Source organism: Euprymna scolopes, chromosome 14 (genome assembly GCF_053919585.1).
Source record: "Euprymna scolopes isolate OS-2025 chromosome 14, ASM5391958v1, whole genome shotgun sequence".
Taxonomy (NCBI): Eukaryota; Metazoa; Mollusca; class Cephalopoda; order Sepiida; family Sepiolidae; genus Euprymna; species Euprymna scolopes.
Genome location: NC_136495.1, coordinates 32,577,010 through 32,599,512, shown reverse-complemented (window position 1 = coordinate 32,599,512; position 22,503 = coordinate 32,577,010). Strand labels below are relative to the sequence as shown.

At 35.0% G+C, this 22,503-nt stretch overlaps 1 protein-coding gene across 1 annotated transcript; it reads right to left on the bottom strand.

Annotated features, from left to right (window-relative positions):
* Nucleotides 1–11,265: 11,265 nt before the first annotated feature.
* Nucleotides 11,266–17,925, bottom strand: LOC145292933 (uncharacterized). Its single transcript, XM_080139104.1, has 2 exons — nucleotides 17,811–17,925; nucleotides 11,266–13,385 (listed from the first exon to the last, which is right to left on the bottom strand). The coding sequence occupies exon 2, from the start codon at nucleotides 13,303–13,305 to the stop codon at nucleotides 11,767–11,769; it is 1,539 nt and encodes a 512-aa protein (XP_079995230.1). The 5' UTR covers nucleotides 13,306–13,385; nucleotides 17,811–17,925; the 3' UTR covers nucleotides 11,266–11,766.
* Between the last annotated feature and the right edge of the window lie 4,578 nt (nucleotides 17,926–22,503).

Sequence of the window (22,503 nt, the reverse complement as noted above, 5' to 3'; positions counted from 1 at the left end):
CATGATGATGTGATGAAGATGGGATCAAGGTGGTGTTAAGCAGCATCTTGAGAGACAGAAGAGATGTGTAGGTAGCCTATTCTCATAAGCGACTTCTCTGTTTGCTTATGAGAGAGGATGAAAGTGATTAACAACAAGGACTGATGTCTCCTCTAGATAGACTGATAGATGTATCAAGTTCGAATCCAATCGATTCCATAGCATTACTTTCACTTAAGGATGTTAGCAACCTTCATGTGGTCCCTCTTGCAAGACTGACAACAGCAGAATGAAGATGGTCAACAAACTTGTACCATGCTGATTTATACAAATTTACTTTTTTATTAGTGTTGGGACGATTAATCAGAATCAGAAAAATTGAAACATTTTGGCATATTGAAATTGTCTTTTCCGATGCCTAAAATGATTCTTTTAATTATTTTTTATTGCTTTCAATTAAAATTCAATTTTCTATCGATATTAATGATAAAATGGTAAATATTTACTCATTTTAAATTACTAGTAAAGCTAAAGTCTATAGATTACTACCCCCTCACGTGTATTCTTACGTGTGCAAAAATATATGCACATATTACATGGACCTAACAGTACCCCCCCCCACCCACCCTAAAAAAAACCCAGCAACTCTTTAGGTAAATATATGAAGATTTTAAATGAATTGGAATCGAAAATGGTATCAGAATCTGTGAATTTATGTGATAAAACCATGTATGCTCCACTCAACAGCAATCGCCAACCCCAACATTGTGTGCCGTGGTCTTCTCCTTTATCTTCTGTTCTGGCCATGTTGTCGTCTCTCACATTGGTGACTGCCAAGGGAAGGTGCAATGGTTCATAAGTATTAAAAAAGAAAAGAAAAGATTCTAACACTTTCTGTAAATATTAGTCACGTACTGGTGTGTGTGTGACACCATCAATTATCTACATCCTAAGGTTCACATCTACATCTATTGCCGAGGTTGTGTTTGTCAATCAGTTGATCAATTCATAAGCGGCGCAGAGTTTAAAATTCAGTCAAGCACATCCCATGGAAATACTGATAGAGTAGAGAAAAGCTAGCAACGTTTCTCCTACAAATAAGAGACAGCTGGGAAAAGAAGAGATCATCACCCACTAGATTGCGATATCAATTTTGTATTCTATCAAGGCAAAAAAGAGGGCTCTATACTCTCTAGATGTGACAGCGGTACTCAGTCTTGGGTTGAATCTGACTCTCACACAGGTAGAAGATTGGATCAGGTCGAGAGCCTTTTGGAACAATCATGGTCATAGTTGCGGCATTCAGCCTGGGTCAGTTGGGCTGGCTCTTTCCAAGAAGTCCACCATGTCCTGAACACTGGCTGACCAGGCACAGTGATTCAAGTCTGCTTCCATTATGAGTGCAAGCTTTTGCGGTTTCAGCGATAGACCCCGTAAAAGTGAAGGCCCAGAACTACTTCAGCATCCTGCTTCGTCGTTTTGAGCCAAGTTTTGAGTTGGCTACTGCAACGTTTCTTCCAGCCTGATGATGGTGCTGGGTTGATGACTTTATGGATGATGCCACCTGCATGTCAATGAAAGGGATAGCCAAACCAAAGAAGACGTCTGGCAAGGAGAGATTTTTGGAGGAAGTGGATCTTGCAAGGAGTGCAAACTGTATTCTTGGAGGTAAACTGTTGCTATCAGACATGGGTGGTGCAGCGTAGGCAGTGATGGTTGAACGCCTCCAGTTTCTGTTAGTCATTTGACCTGTGTGGTCAAATGACTAACAGAACAGATAATAAAGCGATAGAATGATTCCACAATTTTTTCGCAACAGATTTGACATAAGTCTGTAACTTAACATAATTGTTAGCTAAATATTGAGGCATTTGTTAAGACAAGAAAACAGAAAACTGGTAAAAAAACAAAACAAATATATAACAAATAAATGGATTTTGGGATAATTCGTCTGAGGGAGATAACTTCATTCTTTAAAAGCGACATTCATCTTTTTTCATACAAGAATCTGGGACATTAAATCAACACAAAACATTTAACATTACAAAAATATTAATAACAAAAAAAGAAACTGATACTTGGGCTTGACGATGAATGTACTGGAAAGGTCATTTCTGATTAATTGTAAGAAAAAAATTGTTTTCAACTACTTTATTTAATGGAACAAAGTTTTAACATTTACAATTTCACTGAGCATATGTTCTCAGTGTGGCCTGGCTTTGGAATTTTGGCTGTCAATTTAACATAGACTTGATACTTTGGAGTTTGAAACGATTTTCATTGGTTGAAATGGTTTTCATTGGTTGAAACAACACATTTCTGTAAAAACTGATTATACGGTATGAGAATTTATTATGAGGATGTTTTCAACTATTACAATCGAATTTAATATTCAAGCACTTTCAGCTATTTCATTCATCATTTTCTGAATTTATTTCGCAAAATTGAATGGCAAATTTATGAAGTGTTTGCGTAAGTAAAGAATTCATTGTGGACCATGTGCTCACACCACAAGAATTTCAGAATTTCAACTGAAATTTTACTTCCATTTTACGAAAACTAAAAACAAATAAAGTTTACTTTGCAACTTTACTGAGTTTAATAGATAATCCGAGCACACGTGAAGCATGTGAAATACTCAGGTCTTTAATAAAATGGAAACAAAAAGATGGTTATCACTAAAGATGCAAACAATGTCTGTCAAAAATTACCAGGTAAAAGGTCGTTTTTGGAAAAAAACAAAAAAAAAGTAATCTTCACATAAGGCAGATAATATCACTGTTATTTTTATGCAGCAATGACATGAAGCAATGACATGAAGCAATGACATGAAGCAATGCAGAATTCTGGAGGAAATTGGTGTTTCAGCACAAACAATCGTCGATTGGATGAACTTGAGAGACTTGTGAGCCAAACCTGTTAAACAAGCCATTATGTCTTGGGAGCAGGTTACAGGAGAATGGTACCGCTAAGATATTGGAGATAGACAAATCTTTCTTCTTCATGAATAAATATAATCGAGGAAGAATTAGAGACAGCGTTTGGGTGTTTGGAGCAGTGGAGAGAGGGAGTAACAGAGCAACATTACATCAGTCGAAAGGAGGAAGCCAGGAATCATTCCCAATAATTTGTGCATGAATTTTGTCAGGAACAAGAATAACTTTGGATGGATGGGCAGTTAACAACAGATTGGAAACCTTTAAAAATGGTATTTATTAGCATGCCACAGTTGTCCACGGAGAGAAAACTTTGTCCGTCCTGATGATGACACGGTTCATACCCAAACGATCAAATGTTAGTTTTGTTTTAAAGCATTTACAAATAATTAACAACAAAATTCATGCGATTCATTATTAAAGATTAAAGCACGTTTAAAAGTAATTAAAATCGATATTTTATGTAAGTTTGTAGTCGCATGCTAAAAGATATGCGAAAAAATTGTTGGGTAAAACAGAAGGAATGTTGCGTTTGCACTTGATAGAGTTCTTGTAGCGGAAAAGAGCAACTGGATAAATATTCCTAAGAATAGTGAATTGTATCAGAGAGCAATATTGTTTTATAAAAAATAGAAAATGTTACAATATCATCGCATTTTACATATTTTATTTTTACTAATGTTATAAAACTATGTTCCATTAAAAAAAAGTAGTTTTATTTAATAAAAATGACAATTCCTCTGCAATTTGTATTGCATTTTCCTTTTATTTTTGTTATTAATGTTTTTGTAATGTTAAAAATTTGTTACATTAAATAAAAATGAAAAACAATTTTTTCTTTTTTTTACATGGAAGTCACCACTTATTAAGGCCTAGAGACCACTCGAGGATAAGGGTTATCGTGTGTATATGGATACATATCGTAGTAATCGAGATCTGATAAAGTGTCTTACTTAAGGGGGCGGTTTATCAGGAACTTGTTTGTTGGACTTGAAGACATCCAAATTGTAGTCAGGTGGGAAACAGGCAAACGGAAGAGTTCCACAGGCGTGCACTTCTAAGAACGATGCTTTGTTCATGGAATCTACGTTTTGATTTAGGCAGAGATAAAGAGTGGGGAAAATTACTGACAGTGTTTTTTTTTTTTTTTAATTATTATTCAATGTATTTATTTCAGCATCATTGTATCTGTACGTAATTCCTTAAGTGTAAACATTCAGAAACCTTGGAAAACGTAAAAACGGAAACAAAAATGCATGCTGTGATTAGCTAGTTTCTTCTGCTTTTAATTTTTTTTTTCATAGTATATAGTTCTTAGAATTTGTGGATATTGTACGACTTATGAGTTTTAATGTGAACGAAGCCATTTCTTACAATTAATCAGAAGTGACTTTTCCAGGGCATTCATCATCAAGCCAAAATATCAGTGTCTTTTTGGTTATTAATGTTTTTGTAAAGTTAAATGCTTTGCGTTGGTTTAGTGTCCCAAATTCTTGTATGAAAAAAGATGAATGTCTCTTTTAGTAGAATGGAGTTATCTCCCTCAGACAAGTGACAAATTACCCAAAAGCGTCAGATAAGTTACTCTTCTACCTACATGGCTAAGTTTGTTTTTGTGTTTTAACTTTTTTAAAGCGTTTATTCAATTTGAAAAAAAAAAATATAATATCGAGTCTTAAATTGGAACAAGAAAATAAATTTTTAAAATTTTAAATTAAAGAAAATACTGGTAGAAAGCCAACCAATAAATTTCACTAATTATGCAAAAATGTTCGACCAGTATTTTGCTTAATTTTAGATTTTGAGACTGTACATGATCGTCTAATGTCAGCAGTTTTATAGTTCTAACTTATGACTTGGCACTACTTCTGTTGTATGCTTAAAACACAAAACCTTATCCAAGTAGGTAGAAGAGTAATTTACCTTGCATTAAAAAAAATAATTTGCCATACATTTTAATTTTAAACCACGTTTTTGATTTTGTTGTCTTAACTGCAAAATGCACAATTTTTTTTTTAAATAAATAAATAAAACAAATGTTAATTTTTTAAAAATTTATTTAATATTGTAACAAATAGTTCTGGAAAAAAATTACATTAAAATAAACAAAATAATGCATAGAGTAATTTTTAAAAACTGTTGAAGTTGACAAAATTCAATTAAGGAACAATTCATTTCAAAATGAGTCAAATTTAAAGCAAAGTTTGTCAACCGATAGGTATCTCTCAATTACTTCTTTTGAAGCTCATCTTTGGCAACCGAACAATCTCATATTTTAATAAAAGGGTGGATGATAATGTTTGTAAAAGTGAAGTGATTACACATTATTAAACTGGTTGTTTTTCTGCTTCTCAAAGTCGGTTTTCTCACACATGGTGCTATTCTCTATCTCTACAATTCTATTAGCATGGAGTGCTGTTGTCATTTAGGCCGGTGAATCTGTTTCATTTGAGTGCTCTTGATGAGGTTCAGAAACGTATTTGCAATTTCATTGATCCCATCCTTTTTCCTTCTCTGCAACCTCTCTCACAGACGTGACGGTGATAATAGTATTTTTAGAAAAGACAAGAAACTATTATGGCATATTTTCTTCAGAATTGTCTGATTTACCTCTTTTTTTTTGTTCTGGCTCGTTTAATTCATTGGTTTATTGGTCTTCATCAATTTGTTGTCTTCACACCTCATTATAATACAGCTTCTTATTCCAGCAGCTTCTTCCAAAGAATTACAGTTTTGTGGAACTTTCTTTCTGCTGACTGTTTTTTCCTACCTGTAACCTTGGTCTTTTTAACACATCTCCTGTTTTTGTGATAATCATCTTTCATCCTTGTTAGCTCCTTACATAAAGTGGCTTCATGCCTTGTCTGGAGTGATTTCCATGAAAAATATACATTTAAAAAAAACAAAAAAAAAACAAAAAAAAAAAAAAAAACACGTGGGACCAAAAATTTCAGGTTTTTTACAACTATATTAGGGTGAAAAATGTGGGACAGTAGAAATAAAAAGGAAAAAAGAATGCAATTTTTGTTACAAGCATAGTAAAAAAAAAAGGTTTGTCATTAAATGCTGAGCAATGTCGGGTCTTCCTGCTAGCTTCCAAAATTTTCAATCTTGTTATAAAAGATTAGCTAAGGATTTTAAAATCAGTGTAAATGCTTCCAAATTTCTTTTAATTTCAAACGTTCTGTTCAACTCTTAACACATGATTAACTTGCATAAGATTTAACTTTGTGACCAAAAAAATTTGGAATAGGAATTTTAACATTAAAATCAGTTTCATGTGAAAACTATGCACACACGTCTTATAATTTTTCTTAATACAGACGAACGGGACCCATAGAAATTCTACAGTTGCATCTTTCATTTGTTGTATGCTGCAACCATATTTAAAGACATTTCGATTCTATGGTCATCCGGTGCAAACACAGACCCTATGATATTAATGTATCACCTTTGTTAAAACTGAAACATACTTATCTAAGTATACTGGTTAATGTTGTTTCAGAATATTTCTGCATATAGGGGGGGGGCTGAAGTGCCTATCTCCAAAACCCTTGTAGAATTTTGTAACATATTTCTATTCTTTGAACATCCAACGTGAACACCAACCCCACAATTATTGAACCATCTTTAGTCAGAGAGATACTACACTTTGATCCTATCCTAATGGCCATGAAAGTATACTTTATTTAAATACAACACCAACATCAGATGAAATTTTATAAATTACCTTTTTTTTTTTTTTTTTTTACATTACATCTTCAATGGTCAGATGATTCCATCTTTTAAAGAGGGGTGGAGGATGATCACATGTTTACATACGTGCCATGTAGAAATTAATATAAATTCAAAAAATTACAAAAAAATGATCAAGTAGAAGACGTGCTAAATGTATTTTTAACAAAAATCATTCACAATTACATTCCGAGATTCTGTGTTAAAAAATGGATCCTTAATTGAAGTAAAATTTAAGTCAAGGGAGATAAGTCAGTTTGACATAGTAAATTGATTTCACAACTATTCCACACTAAAATATACAATAAAAGACAAGTTTTATTTTACTTATAATTGGTTTCCTATGGGAAAGTTTCCATAGACTACAGTTTTTGACACCAATCTCTGCAGGCAAATTCTCTTGTGGCAGGTCCAAGGCTAATTCTCTGGGGTAACACACCCAGAAGATAGAAACTGTAGTGAGTAATATGCCAGCTACAGGCGAAATACATCTGACAGATAGAGCCACTGACGATATAATTGGTAGGGTGACTGTATGCGCCACATTGACTGTTTTTGGCTAGAAGTTGCGGCTTCTATGTGTTGCCAGTTGAACTTGAACTAGCGATCACAAACACCTACTTCATGCAACTAAAGACACACTACTTCTCACGGACACGTCCTAGATTAAAAACACCTTATCTGCTGGACGACATCATTGTCAGATGCAAAGATATAAAGGTTAAAAATAAAAGATCAATGAGGGGCCCTGATTGCTACACTGAACACTAATAAGTTTGACATTAAGTTGATGTAGCGTAGAAGAAAATCCCTACGTAAAAGGATGTTGGAGAAAACTGGAAAATGCTATGACTGCAACACTACGAACATGCATGGAAGAAGAAGAAGAGTCCCGTTCTCGCCTTCACCTTCATTTCATTTAGGTGTTGTATTTTATATGACAACTAAATTATTGCATAGAGGTTCCATGAGCCAGTGAAATGTTTCCATGGGGTTCTGCTCCAGTAAAAAGGTTAAAAAGCACTGCTATAGAGCAATATCAGAACTTATACAGGGTCTTCATAGATTTCGGAAATGCCTTCGACATGGTCGACAGAACCATGCTTTGAAGGATTCTTCAGGATTTTTGGATGCCAGAACAACTTTGTGGAAATTGTGAAACAGTTCCATGAAGCCACCATAGGAAAAGTAATGGTTGGAAACAAGGGAAGCGATCCGATCGAGGTAAATCATGGAACAAAGCAAGAATGTGTATTGGCGCTATCACTATTTATACAACAATCTTCTTGCAACTTCAGCAAGATATACACAAAGGTGTCTATATCCGAACAAGAACAGATGGCAAACTCTTTAATCTTGACTGTTTGAGGATGAAGACCAAGTCCCGTAGAGAACTGATCACGGAGTTATTATTCACAGATGATACGGCCCTGGTGATGAGCATGAAGAGGAACACATCCAGAAAATGGTAAACAGCTTCTCGTATACTGCACAGAAGATAGGACTGTGGATTAAAATAGGAAAAAATGAAGTGATGTACCAGTCAGCGTCTGACAAGTTTTACCCACGCAAGTTATCCATTAAAATAAATGGCAAAGAACTAAAATTAATTACAGCATTTAAATACTTGGGAAGCATAATCATGGACAACAATTGCATTAACAATGAAAAGCATCTACGGTCAAGAAAGGTCATCAGGCTGGTGACAAAATGCAAGATGTACAAAGCAATAATACTGCCAACCTTGCTCTACTCTAAAACATACATCTTATATAGAGAACACATAAGAAGGCTATCACCTCAGGAGATTAATGAAAATCAGATGGTATGATTATGTGATGAAGTTGAAGTCCTAAAAAAAAAAAAAAAAAAAAAAAAAAAATACAGACAGCATAGAAGCAGTGCTTGCAACCATACAACTGCATTAGTCATGTTGTAATGGCAGATGACAGGATCCCCAAAATGCTCCTCTGTGGAAAATGTTAATAGGAGAGTGGGTGCATACAAAGACGCAGTTAAACGCGACCTAAAGAAAATGTGCATTGATATCCCAAACTGGGAGGCACAAGCAAGTGACCAAGGGAGTTGGTGCAGCAGTCTACACAAAAGGAAGGTAGTGATTGAGAATAGGAGAGGTTGCAGCCCAGCAGAGACACTATCCCTTTTCGAATTATAGAAAAATTTGGTTCGTATTTAAAATTCAACCTAATTAAAAAAAAAAAAAAAAAAAATACAGAAAATTTTTTATGGTAGACATACCTGTTCAAGGAACGAAGATGTCAGATTCCAAAAAAGCACAAAAATTTACCTAATAGTTTTATGTTTAACTAAGAAAATCAAATTTTGTGAATAAGCAAACTCATGTTGCCATCTTGAAAAAAATAACAAGAGCAGATAAGCCCATAAAAATTCAAACTTGAGATCATGCAACTGATTTCATATTAAATGCTTTAAATCGTTTAAAAATTATTTTCTTTGGATTAATTCATGATTTTTGGAATATGACATTTTCACTCATTGACGGGTACATAAATCAAAGACTTTTCTGTAATTTTATATTATTTTTAATTTGGGTAAATTCTACATGAGAATCAATAATTAGGTTGGTGGCTTTTTCTAATAATAGTAAGGTTTTCATCATTCAATTCAAGACAACCTATCTCAAAAACACTAGAGTTTAGAAGTAGTATGGTGTTTAAGAGAATTGGGCCGAGCAAAATCTTTGCCATAGCTGGCATATCAAGGGTTAGTAGATAAAGTAGTTGTTAAAATTCAGTTGTAAAATTTTTTTGGAAGTTGGAGATTCAATCCTCATTGCAAACACTGAAAATACAAGTGCAAATTGCTTAAGGAACAAGAGCATCCTACTCTTTTCGATTAAATACGAGGTTCCATTCAAAATTCTATGCAGATTTTTGATTATGGCAGAAAGATCCCAGAATTCACAAAAAATATGAGTGTAGTGGAGCACGTGTGAGCTCATGCGAAAATATCAGCAGGAGATGTAAGATGTTGGCTTGCGAGGATATTAGCAGCAGCAGTTGAAAATAAAATGACATATGCAAATTAGGAAGTGTGCACGAGCTTGCAAGAGAAAGAAAAGGACACCACATGGTTGTAGAAACAAAGTCAGCGCCGAAAAAGATGAACGTATAAGAAATGGCCGTCTATGGCCGGCGTGTAGTGGAGCAGAAGCGAGAGACTTTTAATCTGGTGTCAAGACTGGGAGAAAGAAAAACAGTAATAAATGAGTTGTGTTAATAAAAAAAGAAAAGCCAAGTCGGATTTATTTATTTTTGTTTGTTTGTTCCTTTCTGACAGTGCCAAATGGCGTGGGGGTCCGAGAGAGGTTTGAACTGTAACGCAGTTTGAGTGCAATGGCCATGTTACACACCTGAAGCAGTTGGGAGGTTACATCGACTGAAATGTTCTGAAAATAATAACACTCAAGATGAGAACAATAGTTTGAAGAATCCAAAAAATACGGATAATCAATCCGTATTTCTAACTGGAATTCATTATTGAGATGAGTATTATTTATTCATTGCGGACTATTATTCTAATCTTAGTTGTTTCACAATGTTTCGGCCAACTATTCCTCTGGCCTTCGTCAGATGGTAATCGCGACGGGATAGAAACTCTGAATCTCCTGACTGCATCCACTGCAATTACAGCCTTCCGTAGTTCCATGGTGAGACAACAACTACGGAAGGCAGTAATTGCAGTCAGAAGATTCAAAGTTTCTATCCCGTCACGGTTACCACCTGACGAAGGCCAGAGGAATAGTTGGCTGAAACATCGTGAAACGACTAAGAAAAGATAAGAATAATAGTCCGCAATGAATAAAACTTAATAGTCAATCCTTATTTCAAAAATTAAAAAACGTAATTCACTATAGTTTATGTTTCTTTGAATTATAGTAAGATTTTCATCACGATTTAAGAAATAACTTCTCGAAACAATACACTAAGGTTTATGTGTAGTACAGTGCTTCTTAAGGAAATCCATTATAATTTATGCATTATTTTATTTCCATACTTGCAAGCCAATGCATATTCTCAGCAGTCACGAATGTATGAGACAATGACATGTCCAGAAGATAAGATGATGGCGAGGACAATCATGGAAACAGTGCCGATGTCAAGCAGGCAGCATGTGGTATCTTTTTGAATTATAGTAAGATTTTCGTCATTATTTAAGAAATAAGCACTCTCAAAAGAATTCACTAGAGTTTATGCATAGTACATATTTAATCAGGCCGAGAGAAATCTTTGTCAGAGTTGGATAAAATAGTTGGTAAAATTCAGCTGTAAAATTATACTCTTCTGGAAGTTGGTGGTGCCTCCATGCAAACAACATTCAAAATACAACTGCAAATTGCTTAAGGAACAAGAGCATGCTACTCCTTTGGATTAAATGTGAGGTTCCATTCAAAATTCAATACAGATTCTCGATTATGGCAGAAAGATCCCAGAGTCCAAGATACACCACTAGAATAGAGGTGAAGATAACTATGGAAATAGTGTTGTTGTCGAGCGAGCAGCACATGGTATCTTTTGGAATTATAGTGAGATTTTCATCACTCTAAGAAATAACTGCACTCAAAGCAATTGACTAGAGTTTATGCATTATTTTATTTTCATACTTGCGAAAATAACAAGAGCAGATAAGTCCACAATAATTCAAACATTTCAGTATTTCAATGCTACTGAGTTCACATTAATTGTTTTAAATCGTTTAAAACTGATTTTCTTTATAAAAAATAATTGATCAATTTACATAATTTTTGAAATATGAAATTCCCATACAGGGTATATACATCATAAAGATTTATTTGTAGTTTTATTTATTTTTTTTTTTAAGTAGGATGAATTATAAATTAAAATCAAGAACTAGCTCGGTGATTTTTTCTAATAATAGTAAGATTTTCATCACTCCATTTAAGAGATAATCACTCTCAAAACAATTCACTAGAGTTTAGATATAGTACGGCGGTGTTTAAGAGAATCGGGCCGAGTGAAATTTTAGCTACAGTTGGCACATCAAGGATTAGTTGATAAAGTTGTTGGTAAAATTCAGTTGTAAAGTTACATACTTCTGGAAGTTGAAAGTTCAATCACTGGAGTTTATGCGTAGTACGGTGCTTCTTAAGGGAATCGGGTCGAGCAAAATCTTTGCCGCAGTCAGCACATCGATATGGTTTTTCTCCTGTATGTGTTCTTATATGAACTTTTAAGTTGAAACTGTTTGTGAATCGTTTCGGACATCGTTCGCAAGGGAAAGGTTTATCACCCGTATGAACGCGCGAATGTCGCCGCAACAAACTTTGGTTCGTGAACATCTTTGCACAGTATGAGCAACTAAAAAGGCTTTTTCCCGTGTGTGTCTTGACATGCAACCGCAGGACGTCCTGCCGTGAAAAATCACGGCTGCAATAGATGCAGCAAAACGGACGCTCGCCCGTGTGAGTTCGTTCATGACCCTGCAGCGTCGTCTTGTGTGAAAAGCGCTTCTCGCAGTGCGAACACCCGTATGGACGCTCCCCACTGTGGATCCGACGATGGACGCGAAGTCGCGAGCTGCTCACGAAACTTTGCTCGCATGTCGGACATTGATAGGGCTTTTCGCCCGTGTGGCATCGAAGGTGGACGTTGAGGTGAGAGCTGACAGCAAACGAGCGGTGGCAGTAACTGCACTCGTAAGGACGATCGCCCGTGTGAGTTCGTGTGTGCTCTTGAAGTGTGTCTGGTCGAGCGAAGGCACGTGGGCAGTGCATGCACGAATAGGGACGATCTCCTGTATGTGTGCGGAGATGAATCTTCAGATTCGATTTTGTCGCAAACGTTTTTGTACAGAATGTGCATGAGTAAGGACGCTCGCCAGTGTGCGAACGCTCATGGATTTTAAGTCGGAAACTATATGAAAACGTTTTGAAACATTCGCTGCATTGATAAGGTTTCTCTCCACTATGACACCGAACGTGATCGGTTAGGTGTGACTTACAAGTGAAGGAGCGGTCGCACTCTGAGCATTTAAATTCAGTCTTATTTTTAGTTTGTTTAAGCATTGTCTGTTCAGCTGTTGTACGAGAGTCATCATTGTTATTAACAGCATCATCACACCCATCATCATCCCCCTCGTGATCAGAGTCTTCATCACTACTTATATTTCTCTGTAAACTCGATAAATGATCATTATTATTTGTATCATTTGAAGAGGTAACAAAAAAAGATGACTTATTAGCGTCATCCTTACTCACAGCCAAATCGTTACCGAAACAAGATATATGCATTTCAGAATCCATATTGAAATCTGAAGGATTGAAGGAATCCCGATGCTGATCAACAGATGGCTTCATTGTGTGGCATTTCAGATGTTGCCGTAGAAGAGCAGCAGTTTGAAAAAAATCTCCACAATATGTACACAGGTGTTTCTTGGAATTACTCTCTCCACCAATCGCAGAAGCCGGTTCATTATGAAAATATAAGTTTCTGTTTGTGTACTGGAACTGGATTGATTGTTGAGCATCTTGAGACTTCCTCGGCCTTGACTGCAACCTTCGGCTGCTTCTGGTGGAAAAAGATCCGGAATAACCTGAGCCACCCATTTCGGACATTACTGTGTTGAGGGTGTGACCATAGACGACAGAGTCCATGGCACTGTAGAACAAAATTAAATCATGCTTGTAGTCTGAAGATAAGACAACACTCTCTGCTAGCAGAGAAAATTTCAATTCTGAAAAGATAAAGTGAAAAATTATTTGTTAAAAATGTTACGTTTTTTTTCTAGATTTATTTTTTTAATAGTTTATCAATTTATTAGCATGGTTAGTAACATAATTTCCACAGAAGTTATTCTATTGAATTGGCAACAAATTTCTTGCTGTTTTTTTTTTTTACTTAAATTTAAAAGTTTTAAAATTTTGAAGATGACGATTGATTATTTGGATCATTCTGACTACTATTCTCATCTAGTGTGTTATTTTCACAATATTTCAATCTATGTAACCTCGGACCTTCTTCGAGTGTATCTTGTTGAACTCGGGAATATGCACAGAATTTTGAACGAAATACTTTATTTAATTCATGGGGGTAAAGTGCTTTTGTCCCATCAGTCATGGCTGGGTAGAAGTTTTAAGTAACTCACAGCTGTATTCTGGAGTGTCACCTGTACGAAGGATTGAATCTTTATTCAAAATACAATTGCGAATTATTTAGAACTTCTACGCAGTTATAACTGATGGAACGAGAGCATACCATCTCCGTTGATTAAATAAAGGGTTTGGTTTGAAATTCCATGCAGATTCCAGAGTTTGACAAGATACGCCTGAAGGTTAGAGGTTAAATCAATGAAAACATGAAAATAACATTAAAAGGTAAGAATGGTAATCTAAAGAATCCAAGTAAGGTGAATAAGTTTAACAGTTTTAATAAAAAAATTAACAAATTAATACATTTTTGTCGTTTACAACCTCTTCCTAACATTAAGCGATTAAGTTTCAAGGCATCTAATTTTTTTTTTTTACTATCGAGTTGAAACTTTGTGTAATGACTAAAAAAGGGTTGGAATAGACAAATTAAAAGGAAAAGTTAGTTTATTTAGAAATTGAAATACTAACTCTCCATCATTATCACATAAATCTGAGGATTCAATTGTTAGCATTGACTTTCCTGATATTTTTCTTTCTTTTTTTACAAAGAAGTCACCACTTATCAAGGTCCAGAGGCCACTCGAGGATAAGGGTTAATGAGTGTACAGTTGTCAAAAGAAACATATCGTAGTAATCGCTAGTAGTGGAAATTTGGTAAATTGGATTACTTAACGGGACCGGTTCATCAAGAACTTGTTTACATTAGACTTGAAGATGGCCATATTGTAGTCAGCTGGAAAGCAGGAAAACAGAAGAGAGTTCCACAGGCGTGCAGTTCTAAGAAAGAAGCTTTGTTCATGGAATCTACGTTTAGGTTCAGGCACAGATAAAGAGGCGGGGAGATTATTGATAGTGTTTTCTACTAGACGGGTGTTTCTTGTGAAAGTTTAGTGAGGGGGGGCATAGATTGGAGCTCAGTCAAGCACTTGCCATAAAAATAACGATAAAGTAGAGACAAACTCTTCGGTGCTTGTACAGTTTACCAAAGACACTAAAAGATGAACAGATTGGACAAATTAAAATAAAATAAAAAAAACTATATTGTATGTACCCGTTCATTCCGTTATGGAATAAAGTTCTTATACAAAAAAAAAAAAAAAAAAAAAAAAAAAAGAAGCTTTATTGGATCAAGCAGATTTTTTTTTTTTGCAAAGGAAAATCAAATTTTAATGCGATCGATCATATCAGAGCCATCTTGGCTATTTGTGCAGACAAGGAGGGGGGGCTTTAATCAAGAAAGGGATTAATAAAAAGCGAAAAAAGGATTAAAAAAGGACAGAGAAATTCTGTAAAATAATTGAAAGAACTAAAATTTTTATCTAGATATTTTTTCTGCCCATGTTTCAAAATTATCTCGTCAAATTTTAACAAACTGTAAGCAGTCATGTAGTTACCTCCCCTGGCGTCCCCTCCTCATCCGCAGAAATAGCTAAGATGGCCGCGATACGATCGATCTCAATAAAATTTGATTTTCCTCCGTTAAAAAAAAAAAAAGAAGATATTGATCAAATTAAGTGATTAATTTATAAGAATTTTATTCCATAACGGGTACGTATAATATAGTTATATGTTCGTTTTTTTAATGTTTTGGTAAACTGCACAAGCACCATATCTTTTTTTTGTGCAAAATTCCCTTTATATCTATAAAAGTGAAATTGTCTGTGTGTCTGTGTACATTTCCCTACCAAACTACTCTGTGAATTTTCAGTCTACAGACTCCATATTTTACATAAGGGGTATTGAGATTTGGGAAAATTTTTTTTATCGGTTTTTGGCTAGAAATTTGGCTGTCAAGGGGTCAGCGTGCACATATGGTTGACACATGCGCGCGCTTGCATGTACAAAAATGGCTACCCGTGATAACATAAAGAATTACATGGTTCAATATTTGGGAAACTACTTGTTTTTCATCTAATTTTACTTTTTCGCCAATACTACACTGTGACAAGACCATTTGGTATGCGAGTGCATATTTAACAGCCTTCGTTTATGCTCACGTGTAGCGTAAACGAAGGCTAGGCTGCAAAAGCAATCAAACAAAAAAGTTTTTAGCCAATAAACACACAAAAAATGCCCCCTCTCTCAGGTGGCCAGAAAATGGGTGCTCATTTTAAGTTAAATTTACATGGAAAAGTAATTTCTTCATATCATGAAAACTATTTTTTTGCAGCGGAAACGGTTTGCAGATTCGTTTTTAGCACACCGAAATCTACAAACAAAAAAAATATTTTGCTATATACGAACGGGAGACGGGCCTTAAAGTAAGATAATACCCCGAACCACCCTCATGTTAAGAACGGCTTTCAGAATAAACACCCTCTCTATGTTAAGAACGGCTTTCGAGGTGAAGATTATTCCGAAAGCCGTTCTTAACATGGGATAGTTCGGGGTGTTTATAATACGCTGGGGCACATCGCAAAAAAAGGTGGAAAGCACATATTTTTAGGGGATGAGCACTCTCTTACAGATCCGCCTTGTTCTCTAAAATTTTGCAAGTTTGAATTATTTGGAGTTCTTTCCCCTGTTCCTTCAGCCAGTCTACAATATGGCGTGCGATATCTTAGCTGTTCGTTTAGCTACAAAAATTGAATTTCGGTACTTATGCACTTATGTTACTGTGCTGATAATAACGGCATTAGTTAGAAAGCCATTCTTAACATGGGAAGGTGGGTATTTTGTAACTATTCTGTACTTTCAGCTAACAATGAAAAAAAAAAAGGATATTGTAAAACTTCAATTTAATTTAAAAATACTATTTTAAAAACTATATATATATATATATAGCACGGTAACACAAGTGCATAAGTACCTAAAGTTCTTATTTAAAATTAAAACTACTTGATCAATTTATATTTTTTTTGTTTGCAACATCACATAGCATTTTCTCGTTTTTTTAATATCGGAGAATTCTGGACAAGCACCCTTGTATAACTTGCTCGGAAAGGACGAAGATCAATGGAAAGTGTTTTTTTAAAAATACTGCGAAAAATCAACAAAAAATGTTTTTAACGATCCCATACTAAACTTAAGTTCGGGGTAAAAAAATAAATAAATAAAAAATAGGGTACTCATGCAGAGTGATCCGTGCTGAAATAACGTTATTTAAAAAGCCATTCTTAACATTGGGAGGGGAGGGTGTTTTGTACATATTCTGTACTTTAACCTTACAATTGAATAAAAAAAAAAACCCATAACTTTAATTAAACGTGGAAATACGATTTTAAAAAAATAGCGCGGATCACTCTCTGCATTAGCACCAAAAATAGTCGCCATTTTCATTTTGGAAATAGCAAAAAGTGGCTACCCGTTCTGTCCTAAACGAAAAAGTGGTCAATAACGCTTTCTGGTCAGGAAGTGGGTGATTATTTTATGCTATATTTAAACAGAAACGTCACTTTAAAATATGTATGTATGGTGTTTTAATTTACCAGGGTGTTGCGAGTTAATCTTACAAAATAAATTTTGACAGCGTAGGGAGTGAGGTAGGGCAGATTTTGACCCTTCCCCCCCCCCCATCCAGCCATAAAAAAAAAATAAAAATAAAAATAATTAATTTTTTTTTTTTTTAATAATTTAGTGATAATTTTATAATAATTAAAATAAGTATGTTTAAAATTTAAAAAATATAAATTTTAGCGGCAGGAGTTGGTAACCGGGGTCGGGGTACGCTGTCCCTATTTTTAGAAGCACATGGATGTAAGATGGTTGTAAGACTCTTTTAATCGAAAAAATATAGATTTTCCAGAAAAAAAAAAAAAAAAAAAAAAAATTTGAATAGATAAAAAATAAAAATGAAACATAAAATTAATAAACGAGCAAATATAAGTTAAATACTACTACTACTACTACTACTACTACTAATGACAGAAAACTTATTTCATTTTTTAAATCTATAGAATAAAAAAAATAGAACTGCAGAGCTTAATTAACTTAACAACTCAAAAATTGAAATTAAATAAAATGTAATAAAAAAAAAACTCAATAAAACTGACGAATTAGAATTACTTTACCTTTAAATTAATTAAAGTATAAAAAAAAAAACTGTTGATTCCTGACAAAATGATCTCGATTCCAGCGTTTGCCAGTTCTACATTATATAAAAGAAAAATGATGTTCGAATCATCCGGTGTCACTATATTTTGTGTACCCTAAACAAAAATATACCGACCGGATAAGAAGGAAAGGAATAAACTGGGTATTTACTTTCTTCCCACCCCAGGAAGATGTGACACAAGGCCAAAAGTTGAGAATCAATAGCGAACAAATCGGCATTCCCAAATAGGAACATCTCAGGCTATCAGAAATAAACTCATTCTCCAGCAAGGAGAAGGCCAAGCTTGGGAGTGTGCACTTCATAGGACTGAGTCGAACGATATATCATGCTGACAAACGAAAAGACTACTTACCGGCATGATAGCAAAGACATATCGATAGTATCGGTTGGTTTGAAGATAGCCGGCAAATCAGTGAAATTTTTTTTTTTTTTTTACTCACGTTCATTCCAAACAAGGCATATCGCCATTTGGACCTAAGGGGCTAATATTTGGGACCATGTCTCGGAAAGATTAACAAGATGTTGGTTTACATTATATTTAAACTTCTGCATATCAGTACTATTAGGGAAGCAGGTAGCAGAAAGGGAATTCGAAAGTCTAGCTGTTTGAGGGAAGAAGCTTTTTGACATTTAGGGACCTCAACAGTGAAGGGGTGTGATTTTGTTGCTAATCGGGTTTGTACGTTAAGGGGGGCACAAGTGCAATGAGTTCATCAGAGCACATTCCGTTAAAATACTTGTAAAACAGGCACAGACACAGGGATGCAACATTGTGGCGACGGGACAGGGGTTGGAGCTTAGTTGACAAAGCGGGATCTATTAAATTGGAGACTTGCTTTGAACCCAATCCATAAGAGAGATTAGTAGCAGATGCACCAGCCCAGAGGTGGCAACAATACTCCATGCATGAGCGAATGGTGGTTTTGTAGAGGTACAAGATACTCTCAGATGTAAGTAGACTTTTAACACAATAGAGAGAACTCACCTTCCTTGCAGCAGCCTTTGCAATGTCCTCAATGTATTTGTTCCAGTTCATATTTCCTGTAAATGTTAAGCCGAGGAAGAAAAACCAGCCAATGAACACTCTAGGTGTAAATATGTGTGTGTCGACTCCTATTATCTCTCACCTCACCTGTCCGTGGCATGGATGACCGTTGGGGTGCCGAAGATGACCTGATTACCAGTTTTCCCTAGCCCTGTCGATTTTCTGTGTTCCTGAGGGGTTACTTAGCAGCAGTCCTGCTCAATCTCTGAGGTTGTCCTACCATTTATTTTTTTGTGTGCCACGTCTTGTACAGTTTGTTGCATTATATATCTCTATGTTTTATAATAAGGTTCTAAACGGTAATCTGTGCATGCCATAACATGTTGACAATAAGCAAAATAAAAAAGTTTCATTATAGAATAAAAACCGAAAAATATTACTCAATTTTGCTTTTGCACACTTCTATTACTAATGGAGATTTAGTATCTGTCTGTCTGAAACAGAAACTATACTATTGCTTCTATAAGTAATGGATATTTGATATCTATCAGTCTGGAACATAAAATATACTATTCCATAACAAATGGAGATTTTGCATCTGTCTGTCTAAAAAACAAACTATACTATTATTTCTATTACTAATAGAAATTTGAAATCTTTCTGTCTGAAACAAACTATACTATTGCTTCTATTACTAATGGTGATTTGAGATCTGTTTGAAACAGAAACTATACTACTAATTCTATTAGTAATGGAGATTTAGTATCTGTCAGTTTGAAATGGAACTATATTATATTACTGCTATTACTAACTGAGATTTTGTATCTCTCTATCTGTAACAAACTACGTACATTATAACTTCTATTACTATTCGATAATTACTATTGGTGATTCGAAATTTATCTGAAACAGGAACTCTACTATTGCTTTGTTTAATGTTTTATTCAGTTTACTATTCAAATTAATGCATTATCTTGCAATGCTAAATTACGAGAAGTGGATTAGGATTAGTGTAATATCTGTTCTTTTGTTATGATATATTTCTCCCAGGTATCACTTCCTCTTCTGAACGAATAGTTATTATACTGTCTGTTCTGTTCACCCTGGTGGTATTCTAGCTGGGATCTTCTTCAGGTTGGAGTTCTTTTGACTGGTACCATCTTCAGGCACCGCTTTTTACATTTAAGGCAGACATAACACGACATGTAACACAATTGTAACATACACATGTGAAACCTTAACTATTTTATTTTACACATAAATATATTACAAAAATATTTTACACATAAATATATTACAAAAATATTTTACACATAAATATATTACAAAAATATTTTACACATAAATATATTACAAAAATATTTTACACATAAATATATTACAAAAATATTTTACAAAAGAATCAACAACAATCATTAAATTAAACCTTTAACTTGTGAACTTGTAAACTAACTACTCAGCTACCTCTTAATTAGAATGCAGCCCCCCCCCCACGTTTTACAGAGAGACAAAAATATGCATCTTACTCCATGGCTGTCAGAATGAAAAGAGGCTGAGGAGAAGTGAAAATGCATTGTGGTTTCTTTTTCCCTCTGTATCATTCCGCCCGACTCAATCACTTCTTGCCCATGCTGGTGGGAGGCTATGACAACCAGTGGTACTACTAGCAAAAAAATAGTACCACAGAGGATTGCTTGATAAGAATTTGGTAACATTAGACTTAAATCAGTGCTATGGTTTTGTGTTCCACTAACAGGTAGTTCTTGGAAAGAAACTCTGCTCATGGAAGTCTTGTTATAGACATTAGCATGCTGGGGCAATGCCAGAAGGTGTGCTAGTCGACGATTATTAGGATTATTCAAGCTAAAAAGTTTTGTCAGCTAAAATATGTTTTAGAATAATCAAAATATTTAGAATAAATATTTATTTACATAATTTAGGAATTATGGGATGAACTAAAAATAATAAACAGAGAGACCCACTGGAAAGTGAGAAAACTTAAAGAAACAGCTCACATGCTCGGACATAACAACCTACTGAGCAAACCAAGCGTAGAGCTGAATGCAATTTGGACACCTCTAATAGAGAGAGAAAACCTTGAATAACCACATAGGTTTAGCATTAACAAAAAACAACTAAGAATTGTCCTAGTGACATATGGCCGAGTGGTCTTATATTGTATCAAAGTTTACAGTTACCCAAAGGTGCTGAGTTCAATCCTGAACGAAGGTAGTGAAAGTGACATTCAAAACAGAGAATCAGCAACTATGTCCCAGAGCCTAGCTGGAGTCCGAACACGGTACCCCCGTGATAATAATAAAGGGTTGGGTTTGAGACTCCTAACAAACGGTTCCCCAATTCGATACAAAACACCTGATGAAGACAGGAGGGCAAAACGGCCGAAACGTTGTGACTATAACAACCAAGATGAGGAAGTCAGTCCGACAATCTCAATAAATGAAAGCACATCATCTCAAAAATACAGACAATTACTATAATTTAGGAATGTAACTTAAAACTGTAATCATAACAATTTAGTTGACTTGTAAAGAGATCAGCTGATTATCTTAGTAACGTATACTACTAATGTCATTCGAAGGTGGTCTTTTTGAGATACATAGAAATTAGTTGAGTCAGTTGGAGTTGGAAGAGGGACAGAAATGGTTTTCAGATCATGATGGCTCATAGTAGAGGGGGTCAGGAAGAGTGATAGTAAGAATCTAGTGCTAGTGTTGTAATTTTCCATAGGGGAAACATCTGGAATAAAGCTGCTGTAAATACTACAAAGACTGAGTTGTTTGAATCTTCATTTGCAGCTTTTCCGGAGATCCGTCAAATCAAGACCAAAGATGCACCTGATATGTTCCCAATTAGCCAAATGTTGAAACCCAAAATTTTTCTTGTAAAAGGTATTTATGAATATTCTTGTTCCGTCAAAACTGTATTTAAATCTACATACACGCACAACAAACTCTAGATTACAATGGCGATCACAATGATAGACAGTCATAGATGAACACATGCATATACATACATCATGTGTATTTTTTTTTACATGCACGTCACCACTTATCAAGGCCCGGAAGCCACTCGGGGATAAGGGTTATTCCATGTACAGTAATCAATGGGATAGTGTCATAGTAATCATTCGTTAGTATTGGAGATTTGATAGAGTGTCTTACTTAAGGGGCGATTCATCAGGAATTTGTTTACGTTGGACTTGAAGACAACCAAGTTGTAGTCAGGTGGGAAACAGGCAAACAGAAGAGAGTACCACAGGCGTGCACTTCTAAGAAAGAAGCTTTGTTCATGGAATCTACGTTTTGATTTAGGTACAGATAAAGAGTGGGGAAAATTATGTGAATGTTTTACAGGGGTACCAGAAAATGAAGCTCAGTTGAGCACCTACAATGAAAATAGTGGTTGAGTAGAGAAAGACTAGCAATGTTTTATCTATGAGAAAGAAGCTACAGAGAAGACAGCATACTCTCACTAAACTTTGAAGTTAATTTTGTATTCTGCCAAGGCAATAAAAAGTGCTCTGACTGACACCTTAAGTAAGACACTTTATCAAATCTCAACACTAACGTGCAATAACCCTTATCCCCTAGTGGCTTCCGGGCCTTAATAAGTGGTGACCACCTTGTAAAAAAAAAAAAAAAAA

Bases quoted from the DNA above. Each gene is read 5' to 3' on its own strand.
- LOC145292933 (XM_080139104.1), bottom strand. From the start codon at position 13,305: ATGGACTCTGTCGTCTATGGTCACACCCTCAACACAGTAATGTCCGAA.